At 30.7% G+C, this 14,534-nt stretch overlaps 1 protein-coding gene across 2 annotated transcripts; it reads right to left on the bottom strand.

Annotated features, from left to right (window-relative positions):
• Nucleotides 1-2,704: 2,704 nt before the first annotated feature.
• LOC106680746 (trans-Golgi network integral membrane protein 1) lies at nucleotides 2,705-12,009 on the bottom strand. Of its 2 annotated transcripts, XM_014420671.3 has the most exons (6): nucleotides 11,247-12,009; nucleotides 10,593-11,171; nucleotides 10,406-10,504; nucleotides 10,289-10,330; nucleotides 7,756-7,919; nucleotides 2,705-4,369 (listed from the first exon to the last, which is right to left on the bottom strand). In XM_014420671.3, exons 1-6 carry the CDS (start codon nucleotides 11,776-11,778, stop codon nucleotides 4,217-4,219), a joined length of 1,569 nt encoding a protein of 522 aa, XP_014276157.1. In that variant the 5' UTR covers nucleotides 11,779-12,009; the 3' UTR covers nucleotides 2,705-4,216. The 2 variants fall into 2 exon arrangements, with proteins under 2 accessions (XP_014276157.1, XP_014276158.1); XM_014420672.3 differs by lacking the exon at nucleotides 10,406-10,504 and having other exon boundaries at nucleotides 11,247-12,006.
• Nucleotides 12,010-14,534: the final 2,525 nt, after the last annotated feature.

Below are 14,534 nucleotides of genomic sequence, written 5' to 3' on the forward strand. Positions count from 1 at the left end.
TTATATAGATAATGACAAAGTAGAATAGGAGTAAACTGACTTATTATATATCCCGTTAACCTATGAAATGATTTATATATAAAAAAAAAGAAGAATATGAGATAAATATATGAACAATATTAACATATTTTGTTCTCTGTAGTATTTAGTGTAGGATTTTTTGTAGTGACCAATTTCTTTTACTAATGGATTTTCATAAGATATGGTTTTACTGAAATATGCAGTTTCAGAACAAGTTATTGTATTGAGGGGAACTGTAAATCTTAGAACATGGTGATTTTTCAGGATATTTATTAAGGCTTCCTTAATGGCAATGCCTTTCTCTTCTGTATTAAAGCTGAACATACCCCTGGTATGGTGCCTAGGAGTTTATTTTGACTTTGTATTATTGAACAGCCATTTTTATCTATCTCAGAACCATTAGTATTAAAGATTTCGTAGTTTTATTTTTTTCCATGATTTTTTTTAAATTTCAAATAGAGTAATAATATTTAAACTCGTCATCCTGATGCCTGCTATTTTGGTTAATTTTTATATAATGTTCTATGACGAACAGTCAAGTTTATCTTTAAAAAAATATTCATATCTGCTATTCAATTGATTATCTACAACAAGCTCTTATATACAAAAGTGTTTTAGGACTCTTTTGTTCAGTTTTTTTCTTCAAAAAGCTATAAGAGTTTCAAAAATCCAAACAAAATAATTCAATAATTTAATTTAAAAAAAAAAGACTGGAAGTAATCTGCTAGGGCAGAATGTTATAACATAACTTAAATTAAATATATTGGTGGATACTTAATAAAGTTGTCTATAAATATTGAAAGTTGATCTAATAGTCGGGTGCCTTCACCACCTGAGCAAAGCTCAAGAATTTTATGAAAATTCATTCATATATTTTTAAATTCATATTATATTATCTTTAAAAACAAGATGCCAGGAACTCAGTATGTTGACATGCATACACCCATGGTACAAACGTACTTGCAAGGTAGCCTGTAATAGAAGGCAACTGACAACCACACCAAGTTTCTACATTTATAGACAACTTCTTTAATAACCGCTGATGGATTATTAAAAATAGAAAATAACTAAAATATTTTGATATAAAGCAATGAAACCAAAAAATATATTGTGAAAGTAAGTTTCATGTTATTCAAGTTTAACATCAGCACCCTAATGCTAGATAGATATCACAAAGAAGTTATGTCTCTACACATATACAAAAGTTTTTATGCTTAGAAAAACCTTTGATATTAAACTTACCAGTATTTTTTTGCTTTATTAGTTGGCATGGCATTTATCTCTACGAATATTATGTAATCTGATTAAAAAAAAGTTATAGTAACTGTAAAAATTCTGTAATATAGGACTAAAGTTACACATTTCCATTATTTTACTAATAGTACTCCTAAATAAAATAGACCACCTGCACTGAATCAAATTTACTCTTAAGTAATAGTTAAATTGTGAAATCATCAACAATTAACTAGTAATTATTAATAATTACACCATTTCTGAAGCATAGATTTGGTTCAAGCACAGGTAGCAAAGAACATCTTCACAAAAATGTCAGTTGATCACTTTTACCTCTAACCCGATATATTAACCCTTCATAGACTGAATAGTGGGAGTGCTTTCTCGCCCCAGTAGCCCAAGATTTGTGACCAACAACTGAGCTCACCGGCCAGAATAATTTTTGGTGATATACACATTTAGGACTAACAGAAATACATTTCTGAGTTAAGTGTGGAGAAAAAAATAAAATAGTTAGAACTCTAGTGGCTATGTAAGAAACTATATAAGGCCATACTGCTTGGGATTATCTCTCTCCCCCAGCTTATGGCCTATTTCACTCATGATTTTTTTATGAATGTTTTGCATGAAAGCATGTTTTTTATTTATTAATGAAAAAAAAATTCAATGTATGAAAATTAATAGTAACGTGTAGATTATACTGAGCCACTTAGTAATTTTTATTTTTTTGGAGGGGAGAAGGGGAGAGGATCATATTTTAGACATGAATAACCAAAAGTTGTAAAACATTTTTATTTCTCCAATCAACAAAAGATACATCTCAGAATAATAAATTAAACTTCACATTATGTAAATAACCCAAACGTTCAAACAATCAAAAAACATTATTAAAATACTGTAGGTACTTCAGAAAATCATTAAATAATACTAGAATATTTGTCAAACAGTAAAACGAACAATTTTTTTTAACATAGAAAAATATTATCAAACAAGAATTTAAAAGGTGATAAATGGATAAATTTACAATAATTACTTTTAAACATTTCAATTCCTCTACTTTAACAATAAAATAGAATGCAACTATAAGAGAAATATAAACCTTTTTATGTAGAATACGTATTAAACTTTTAAACAGCTGAAATAAATGATATGGTAGACATTCATAATAAATAAGCATTCATCTTGAGTATAATAAATTCATCGAAAATCATAACATAAATACCTAGAGAATTCAGAAATATAACATTACTACAGAAGAAATATTACAAAAGAAAATCAGACTAAACTAGAGTGCCATCAATAAAAGCTAAAAAGAAAAACATAAATTTTTATAAATGTTTATGTGCTTATAGTTCAGGACTGAATTGCCTACAAAAAAGTGTTTTACTATCTCACAAGTCTCTAACACATTGACTTCCAAAATTATTTTGAAGAAATTGGTTCTAAATAGTTTGTTTTTTTTTAAATTTAATTTACAAAAACATATTGTTGCTTTGCTTTAATAGTGACATCTGACAAAAAGTTTTTTTAATTGGTCTTTGACCTTCATCTAGATCTTAGACCTTCTTAGAGATAAAACAACCAGTGTGAGGGCAGTCTATAGGACCCCAAAGAGAAAGTACCCAAGTTTACTTATCTTAGGAATAAATCCAACTCAAAATAAAATCAAAACTTTTTTCGGCAACATTTTCCAATATATAAGTAAAACAGCAGTATTTACTTTTATATTACTTCTTTGATTCTAATAAAACAAACTTAATTTCATGAGATGAACAACATACCTCTAATAGAAAGGGTCTCACCATCAAAAATAAACAATGAGGCGTGATATAAACCATATTACTACTAAAATTTGATTAATGGTTTTGTTTATGTTCTTTTTTCGTAAATATTTTATAATTTTCCACTTGTGGTCAGCATAAAAAGTTTATAAAGCAAAAATGAGATAAATTATGGTTGGAAGTCAATGTGTTAGGTATTTTTCTATTATAAACTAATTGCAGGAGAATGCTAGAACAAATGTGTGAAGAAATAAATAAATTCACCACATTACAGGTATCTAAGTGCATTAGTTTATATTTAAATAACTTTAGTAAAGTAATGAAAAGAATTTAAATATTGTTTATACATAGGAGGATTTTATTAATTTGTAATAAACAATAGGGGGAACAAAAAGAATTCCCTATTTTCATATTCCCAGCCAATTCCTTCAAAAAGAATCCATTCTTAATTTCCCTTTGAATACAGTGCTTAGAATATTTAGTGTAGAGTCACTTCAAACCTTGATGTGCACAAGTTTTAAAATTAGAAACTTATATACGAATTAATTTATTTTGGTTTTGTCATAAAAAAACCACTTGGTCCTTAACTGTTTTAACAGTGTACACAAATAAATAATAAAATAAGGTAAATTTTACGAGGAATAAATCAATTTACTTCATAGAATGAATAAAATACAAACTTCATTCACTTCACAAGCAGTGAAATGGTGAAATTATGATTATTCCGTGTTGATAGAACTTAAATATTAGTAAGTTTCACTAATAAACAAAAACCACGAACAAACATCAATGAAATAAAAAGATTTTTCGTTATCTCTAATACAGATACCTTAACTCAGAATTGCAGACATGTATCTAATATCTAATTAAACATAACCGCAACAAAATTTTAATAAGCACCTTTTTGCATCTAAAAGAAAACATAATATACATAAAAAACTAAAAATAATGTAACCACCATAAAACTCTAATCTTTTAGCGAGGAATAAAATTAATATAAAACCAGCTCTTTACATTATCTACATATTTACATAAGCTTATTTTATTTTTGTAGGATTCGGTTGGAAACTATACATGAATTAAAAAATATATAATCTTACGAATACAAACATTCGATACAAAAATTTTATTACAAGTTATTATAAAAGATAAATATATGCAAGAATGGATGGCATTAGGTTTCAGTAAAGGACATGAGTGGCTGAGGGTGTGGTTACGTTGGAAGCAATCGCTTCTTCCAGGTTAGAATGTAATTTACTGTAGTTAGCTGAGCTGGGCCTTCCCCTACCTCTGGAACCCCTTCCCTTGCGGCCCTCCAGTGCCAAAGCCAAAAGCTGTAACAACAGTAATTATTAATATTATTACATGAGGAATTTAAAGAAATAAAATAAGAGAAACAATTATGAGAAAAAAAAAATTGAATCCATAGCAAAAACCAACAGAACTAGTCATAAAGTAAAAGTTGAAAGGAGGCCAATTTTACTTTAAGTTTTCTATTTTTCAGGATATTAAATATATAGTTTTATAAAAATCTACTTGAATTTTCTATGAGGATCAAAACTGTAAACAGATTTGCTTACTTCATTGACACAGTTTTAACGATTAAGAAACTCACAAGATAAACAATGGCGATCTGACTTTGTACACTTCAGGAGAGGACATGTGTAGTACCAGTTAATATAAAATAAAACATATGACACTTAAGTTAAAAACCAAGAAATGACATTTCTGGAAACTTTGAGAAAACAGAGTATCCCAACCCTGTATTTGACCTACAGAGTCTAAGGATTTGTCCTGTTTTAATTTTTGATTTGTGTTTTATGATCCTTAGCAGATAGGGCATGGGAGTACCTACTTAGAGGGACACTTCCCCCCCTCCTTACTAATTTTGGCATATGCGGTACATTAGTATTAGGGAAGCACACTGGGCTTGAGCATACAGCTAAAATTTATATCATCATGATTGTCTTAATGACAAGACTGCACCTTGACCTGCTCAGGTAGTTCTACAACATTCCTGGATCTCCCTCCTTCATACCAGACAGGTCCAGGTATCTCAGTCAGCATCAGCTTCTTCCTCCAGTGGTTCGCTGATACCAGGTATTCGAGCCCTTCCAAACATAAAGTGTATGGGACCCGCCATTTTTCTACACCAGTAGATGAACTTCCTGAAGAAGGGATAGTTAGTTCTCTTCTTCCATCGGACAAGGAGGAGGGGAGAGAGGGAAGGGAGAAGTCAGACTCAAAAGTTTTCTCCGGAACCCACCATGTTCTTTTAGGATCCGTGAGACTGTGAGAGAGAAGTCTGGGAGGACCCACCTAGTCTTTAATCTTAACTAGACAAAGAGGAAGAGCTTTGTAAAAGTAATTCCATTGTGGCTTGCCATCCACTGTCTGCTCTACTTTTTTAAGGCTTCCTCCAACAGCATGTCCTTCCACGGTTTGGGAATATAACCAATACTCTCTTAGAGTCCTCCAGCAGCATGTTCTTCCACGGTTAGGGAATATAACCAATACTCTCTTAGAGTCCCTCTAGTAGCACTTATAGTCCCAGTCTCTTCATTGACCATACACTGCTCTCCATACACCCTTTACGCACGACAGAGCACAACTCTAGGCTTGGATAAAAGAAGGGCTAAATCATGCAAATGAGAGAGAGGAGTCCATTTTGTCCATAATGGACATAATCAAAACCACTCAGATATCAATAACTACATATAAAAACAAATAAAGTTAAACACTCAAGTTCAGAATTATTATATCAATGTAAGATTTTGATTTGCTGACATTTGATAAAATAAAAAAAAAAAATTAAATTCAGTTAATGGCATGAGGTGTCAAAAATAAATCAACTCCAGATTAAATAATCAATAATTGTCCCTAACCCACCACTCACTAAACCAGAACAAGAATTGTTAACTTTAGATTTCAAATAAACACTAAAATCTTTATTAATAATTCATGGTAATAATAAACAACTCCTTATGTTGATGATTAAACAAAAAGAAACCATACATAACTTTTTAGTTACCAGAATGAGTGGTTAATTTTTAAAAAATTCAGAAAAGTAGTTTTAATCATATATCTTATTGTAAAATGGTTATCTTTTACTTTACTAAAATTTACATTGTGCTCTTAACTATTTATTCAATTCTGAATTATTATTGAATCAATATTGAAAATATAAAGACTCATTTTCTGAAGTCAATTGAAAGGCACAAATTGTTAAACACATTTCTAAAAAAAAAACTGAAGAAATGTCTTCTTAACTACTCTGTTGGCAACCATCTTGATTACTGTTTAATTAATTTTTATGATTGGAAGATTATTATTTGACCTTATAATATGATTTTAGGAAGATGCTCCATGTGATAGCCAAGAAATCTATGTAAAATAGCAGAAAAACTATTTACTAGTTACCTATAAATAGTTTTTCCACTATTTTCGTTTTCTTTGTTTACTGCCACCCATTCTGTTTTCCAACAATTATTTTTATTAAGTTTACAATTTGAAAATCTTTAGACACAGTTGGTTAATATGATTCACAAGGAATTTTTTCACATTTTATTTTATGCTGAACAATTATGTACAAGCTAATTTTGTTTTCAAATTAATGATTAGGACAGTGGTTTCCAACCAAGATGCTGAGATTGTGAGACCAATGGAAGGGTGGTGTACAGTGTTTACCATGTCATTTTCAAATACAACAAATAAAAATAAAAACAAAATCAAAGAAAAAAAATTAATCAGCAAAACGGTTATGCATAATCCACAACTCTCTTCTGAATGTATCAGGAATAATATTAGCATCAATCTCGCTTTTGAATTCAACAAATGTGAAACAAAGGCAAATAGGGATGAAGATAATTTCTTTTATGAAACAAAATATTAATTAAAATATATATAATGAATATTTTTCAAAAAATTCAGTACTGCCAGAACGAGCTACATTGGTCCAGTATTTGGAAATTTTTAATTTAAGCTCCAATAAGTCAGAGTGTTTTTTACTTCTAAGCTATTATAATCTTTATTATTATTATTATATCTAAGCTATTGTAATATTTATTATCATTATTATGGAGGAGGGCACAAGATTTTTTTAAACAAAAATGTGGAGTCGGAAGTAAGTACCAAAAGGTTGGAAAACACTGGATTAGAATGTTACTATCCGAGCTGTCAACAATAGTCTGGATTTCTGTGTAGTTAAATATTTGGAGCTAAACATTAAAAATGTGTTATCATTTTAAAAATTTTGTCCTTAACTGCAAACTTTTTAGATAGAAAATTTAATCATTCCATTGATATGTAATTAATTGTTTTTAGTTTTCTCTATTGAAATTCAATAATCAGCCTGTTTAATTACGACTAGGTAGAAGGAATCATATGTAGGAAGGAATCAATAAATAATAAATTGGTAAACTAATCTGATAGTTTGAATCTGTTTCTAAATCCAAGGTAACTTAGTTTCATAGAAATATAATTTCATTTCTTGCACAAGAAGATTCAAAATTACTTTAGTTTAAACAAATATTTATCATAGATATAAACTATTATTACTAATAAGTATAAATAGTATTAAAAACTATGAAGATGGTCAGGGGTGCGGTTAGAAAAAACAATTAAGAACTATTATTTGATGACGTTTCGCCCCATTTTGTAGGGCTTCATCAGGGCTAAAAAGATAAAAAAAAAAAAGGATGTAAATAGTATTAATTTTTACCTTATTCCTGTAATGAAACAAGAGGTAGACGCAACAGAGGGCAGCCATGGTAGTAACTATGTAGGTGAAGGAATAAGAATCTTCTGATTCCGAAAAACTATCACCCATAGTGTTAAAGGAGGGTGACATACCATGGTATGCAGCATGCTGTTCTACTTCAGAAGCTGAAAATATTAAGAAATTACTAATATACACGTGCGACAACTCTCCTATTAGATATCTATTCTTCTACAAGATACATTCCAAATATAAGCGTTATTAGAGAAACAGGTTCATTTTTATGAACAATATAGAAAGAAAGTCTATTAAACCCAAACAATTGTAGAAGTTACATATTTTACAATGACTATGTTCAAGTGACAGTTTACTTAAATTTCTATAATATTTCCTACAAGAAAATATCCCTTCAATCTGACAGTTAAGTAAAAAGACTTAGTTTAACTTAAACTAATGCAGTATTGTACTCAGTGAGACCTAACAGCTGGTCAAATACAATAAATGGCAAACTGGTTTGAGGCAACGCAGCTGTGAAGGATATTTAGAAAGGCTGGAAGAGCCAAGCACAACACTATGTATTTCAAATATGAGCTGAAATCCTATAAAATCTATAGATTTACTACATTAAATGGACTACTTGCAGATATAAAAAAGAAAATTTTGCAATCATTTTCTGCACGTCAGTGGCTAATAACAGGTTAAAAATACACTGATCTGATATGCAGATAAACCCCTGAGACAAGGCCTGTATTAAATATCCGTTTAACATAGCCAGCTGATGAGTTAGAACGGAAAAGCAGAATCCTTAATTGGTAGTTCTCTCATTCATTAACAGTGCAATATAAAAGCTGGATAAGAACTTCTGTACCGCTAAGATGATATTAACAGCTGAGAAAATTTAAATAACCTAGAAACTTACTTAAATATTTGACAGATATCCTAAGGAAGCCACAGTATTTCGGATGCTATCACTAGAATTAGGATGTGGCCATGCCTGGATTACCTCAAAAACGGTACTGAACATCCTGCCCAGTTCCTGAAGTCTAGGTCGAAATCTTTAAAACCTGAGTTGTATAGTCTGAGATTGAGATTTGAAAATGAAAAGTTGAAACTTTACCATTAAATTAAAAAAAATAAAATTGGTGATTTAAGGTATCAAAGTTCACCTTTAGGAGGTGTAGAGTTGGAGAAATTACAAATATAAAATCATTTTTAAATTATATTTTCTATGAGAATCCTTTATTGAAAATATCTATTTCTATTGGAAATTCCAAAGTCCGATGAAGAAGAAATGCAAAGGGTTAGGGTTAAAAAGTTGACTTCACCACTAAAGCTTCATTCGGAAATTCTCAAAACTTTTGAAAAAAAAAAAAGGATATCACCAGAGAGAGAATAATAAACACCCTGTGTTTAAGTTAATATTAATGTTACACCCAAAAGCATTTTATTATTAATGTTTCATATTGATTTTGAATTTTAAATCAAATTTATAGATCTTCTTACTACAGATAGATAGATCAATGTTAATTTCCTTTTAAATTATTGTACCCACAGGTGAAGACAATATGTCCAAATATTACTTCATGGTTTTCCTACGTGATAAAGGGTAGGAATTTTCAATATTTTAGTATGCAGGTGGCAAAATGTTACTTTTACCATTTTCAGTGAAAACATAATGGCTTCTGCCTTCAAAAAGTAATTAGCAGCATGGATTTTATTCTCTTATAAAGTTGTCTCTGGACTTGGTTTCTTTCACCACTGGATGATTTAATTATTATTTAATTTAAAATAATTTTTATATGTAAGAGTAAGATAATCTGCATGTGTACAAAAAGGAACTCCACAAAACTATTTATCAATTGCCAAAATTATTTTAGACAAAACTGTTTTTGGCTCATAATAAATAGTTTATTTTCTATTTAAGTTGCTTTTTTGATCATACCCGGACCATATTCCTCTTATTAATTAATCACACATGGTCATTCAACAATCTTCCAATATTTAAAAAAAAGTTTATTCCTGGTAGATCCTCACATTTATCATTCTACTTAAATTTGTATTGTAACATGATTTCATGATTAGACCATGTTTTTAAAGATCATGACTTAAATTTATCTAATAATTAGTCATATAATTGCCTCACAGAGGGATGGACAAAACTTCTTAGTCAAACCATATATATATATATATATATTCATGATGCTTGACTGGAAGTACCAACCCTTACACATATCCGTCACAAATTTCTGTTTCAAGTTTGCCACTCGCCTACAGACTGGGTTTAATAAAATATTCATTCATATATGGCCAACTATTGATTTATTCCATGAAAGCCTTTTTACTAATACTGAAATGCACAGTTAGGTCTTCCATCTGCCAATGAATATTTATAAGAAGTATGAAACATGTATATTTACATATATGGTAAGTAGTCAAAAAACTGAAACTCTCATTTGCAATCAGGCTATTATGGAGACATATTTAAAATTGAACTATTTCTGGGACCTATAGGACAAAATGTAAATCTAATCCTCACCTGTATTTTTCTCTTCTTCATTTGGTTTTTCATTCTCTTCATCTAAAAATAAAAAAAAAAATATAAAAACATATATTAGCAATAATAAATAACAGACCAGACAAATAATATTCTTACATAATGAGTGAGAAGTGGAGGTCCTCAAAGGATTCATGCGTGAATGCGGTACTTTCAGGAGTAGGGAAAAGGAAGGAGAGGCGGAATAAGGTCTATGTGCTTTGAAAAACAAAGATTAAATAGATATTAACATGAATATTAAAAACAAGGATAATGATTACTAAACTTATCATAAAAATACACTCACCAGGATTTGGCTTTTCTTTAGCTTCTCCAGGCATTGCTTCTTCATTCTCACCATGAATATCATCACCTTCAGTCATAGTCTTATCATTCGCATCAATCATAGTCTTATCATTTTCATCAATCATACCATCCTCAAATCCATAAGGAGAAGCCTTAGGAGTACTACTAATACCAGTTCCAGGAGATGTTATCACACTTTTTTCATTGTTTGAGGTATTGATTTCTTTATTACGGGTTTCAATTTCAGGAATATTGCCTTCGGTTTTATGAGTCTCAGCAACTGATGGTTGTTCTCCAAGTTTGTTGCCTACATCATCTGAAGGTTTTAGTTCACCTTGATTATTTTGTTTTGCGCTTTCACTTACTTTCAGAGTGTCATTGACAACTTTTGGAGGTGGAGCATGAAAATCACCAGCACTTGTAGTTAAGGTATTATTCGGCTTTGTTGTGTTTGAACCATTAATGGAATCCTTCATAGAAGCTGTTTTAACTACTGAAGTTGGTTTAAAGTTAGTAATAATGTCATTTGGCTGAGTGTTAGTATCAGATTTAAGAGGTTTCACATTTGATCCGGGGACACCTAAAAGCAGATGTAAACAATTTAATGGATACAGAAACAAATAAAGATTTTTGTTAAAGAATAAATAAAACTTACCTTTCAAACGCTTATACTCATTGGCAAATGTCACCATTGCAATACACTGTTCATTGATTTCATTGTTTATCAAACATAAATTGGTACACATGACTTCATTTGTCATAGTTGACAGCAAAGCATTGCCCCATTTTTTCATTTCATCATTTTTGTAGGTAAAAGGAAGATTATCATAAACAACTTTACCTTCAGTGCAGAATTTTTTGGGATCTTTAAAGTTCACCGGTGTTACAAAACTGATATTTTCACGGGGAAATTCACATAAATTATATAAAGCATCATATGCACCAAAACAAGGTAGAATATCTCTTTGCTCAAAATAAGAAGTAGAGAATTTTCTAATCATAATGGGACATGAAATAATTTTAAATATTTTGATGACATTTTGATCATGATTAGCTAACCCACAATCATTTTTGCCATCCAAGACAAAAGTGGCAAAAGAAACATTTTTAGAGGGTGGTGGCATAGAATAACAAAGATATATGCATAAACAATTTGTAACAACAAAAAAGAAAGTTTTAAGAGCCATATTAAAGTAGCTAAAAAACACACGCGAAACAATTATTTGTCATTCCCAAACTACTACTTTATCAACTGAAATCAACAGTACATAACACAAAACTTCACTAACAAAACCTTGATATTTGTTCACAAATCCTTATTCAAAGCAATGAGATCATTCAAAGAAGAGAAGTTCTCCTGACCACAGCCATCTTTAAACTGCGAAGTTTTATTTCTTGAAATGATGTATAGTTTACATCGTTATTTTTAAATACTTATGATTAAATTTAAAAGATGATATGCTTTAATTTAAAAAAAACATTTTATTTGTTTTATTTTAAAAATATATATATATAATTGGAGCTTACAATAAAACATGATTATTGTAATAGCATTTGCAAATATGTATTTGCAAAATAAAAACTCGCTGTTAATGATTTATTGACATAAAGTCAATCCGAAAAGTAAACAATAGAGAGTTGTTTCTTAAAGATAATATAATATAGCAATTAGAATTATCAATGATGGGATACGTTCCACGAGGTACTTCAGAAGATGACTGATCATTAATAAAAGACGTTCTCTTGTATCAATGCTTTGATAAAAATTGATATAGAATTATGCGGAGCACATAATTCAGGTTGCTTGGACATAGAAAACTAATTCTGACTAAAAGGAAGATGATCCGGGTGCGGTCAAAATAACTCATATTGTAAATAAACTATTTATTTTGAGCCAACGTTCGCCTCACTTTACAGGGCTTTATCAGGGCTAAAACAGATACAAACGACTTAAATTATTTAACAGAGTAAGAGAATAAGATAACTTGAAATAAAATTGAACTAAGACGTTGCTAAAAATATATATAAAAATGAACGACGAAAATTGAAGAAAATAAAAATAAGAGCACAGTTATGAAAAAAACATAAATAAACAAGAAATACAAAAAAATATTAGACATATGATGAAAACGGAAATAAAATAGTAGATCAAACGGAAATTTATTATTCACTATAAGGCGCAAAATAATGAACCAAAATAGAACACCCACCTAAGTGGGGCGAAACGTTGGCTCAAAATTAACAGTCTATTTACAATTCGAGTTATTTTGACTGCACCCGGACCATCTTCATTTATTAATTACGTAAGGTCATTCAACGATCTTCCAAAACTAATTATAGCCTGTTGTCACGAATGGGAATGTAAGTCTGATGGGTACGAATCGTTCTTACGGAAGGAACACGAAGTTTCAGAAAGAGGAGAGATCCTCAGAAGGCAGAGTGAATTAATAGTCTATAAACAATTTTAAAAATAGCACTAGGATGTACTGATCCACTATGTATACTAATTTCTGCTTAGTCAACTCTCTAGGTCATTAAACGCCATCATGAGATGTTACGTGTGAGACGTTCGCTTTTAGAGAATTAGAAGATTTTATATTAATATTAATTCTATAATATATTTAAGAATATTACAACATATAACATGGTTACTAATTTGTACAATCAAAGTGTTTACAAGAAATATACATTTATCATTATACTATGTCTGTGCGATGACTGGATTAGTTCACGTTGCGGCAGCTAAATTCGTCATGCCGTAGTAGTTACAGTATAAACCAGTAGCACTAGTCTAGTTAGAGGACCTAAAGAAGATAATATCCAGATTAGTCCTGACTCGAGTGAACGAGTGTATCAATTTTTGTTACTAGGGTCACAGATTGATGCAAGTAATATTATAATAAATATTAAGTAACAAGTTTCTATTAAGGGGGTGAATAACAGCATCCAATAGCTGATATTTTAGACTTTGTCGGCATCAGGAAAGCAGCATAATATCGAGAGCAACAAAAACAAGACTGTAAAAGACACTAATTAGGCCAGAACTTATGTTCGAGCCACAAACTGGGCCTTCTCGGTCAGATGAAAGGGATCTTCTGGCATTTGAAAAAAAAAAAAAACCTGAAACGCATTTACGTTCCAGTGAAAGATAATTCAACATAGGGAAGGTGCACGAACAGAGAATAGACTCCCTGTTAAATGAGCCTGATCGTGAAGCTCAGTAGGCTGCAGTGGGCAGGCCATATCGCAAGGGAAGATCTCCATGAGATGCCCAAAAAATCTACGGCACCAGAACGAGAGGCTGCCTAAGCTTCGATGAATGGACGGTGGTGGATCCGAGAACCCTGCTCGATGTTCAGAATAGGAAGACGGCTGCACTTCACCGATTAAACTGGCAAAAGCTGGTTGTGGGGGCCAGGACTAGATAACAGATAAGCGAAGAAGATAAAAAATCTCTACCTTCAACTAAATTTCTTTTTTTCGGTCTCAATCATTAGTAAACCTTCCTGTAACGTAATCAGTTTCTGTTAAAACCTTTCCTCTGTGAACTTGGGAGATGTTCTTTGTATTAGGAAACCTTATGATAATAACAGGTCATAGTAAACTGTTTTCATAAATGAATTCATAAGTATTTTAAATGCAGCTGGTAAATCTATAAATTATTCGAAGCTTGTTACTGGATGATTACTCATTACTGCGCGTCTATTAATATTTTCAACTTGTGAATCTTCGGAAGGGAAATTTATGAAACAAAAGTTATAAATGTGTACGAGAAACACTGTCTAAACTGGGCAAAACCATTTTTTGCCACTTACCAACTGTCACTGGTCAACTTTCAAGGCAAAAGGATAATTTCAGGTGAGTATATTTATGATTCTCATCGCCGCTCTGCAATCATTCTTTTAAATATTATTATTATTTTTTTTGTAATGTCACTGGTCTG

Source organism: Halyomorpha halys, unplaced genomic scaffold (genome assembly GCF_000696795.3).
Source record: "Halyomorpha halys isolate HHAL.00 unplaced genomic scaffold, Hhal_1.1 Scaffold284.1, whole genome shotgun sequence".
NCBI lineage: Eukaryota > Metazoa > Arthropoda > Insecta > Hemiptera > Pentatomidae > Halyomorpha > Halyomorpha halys.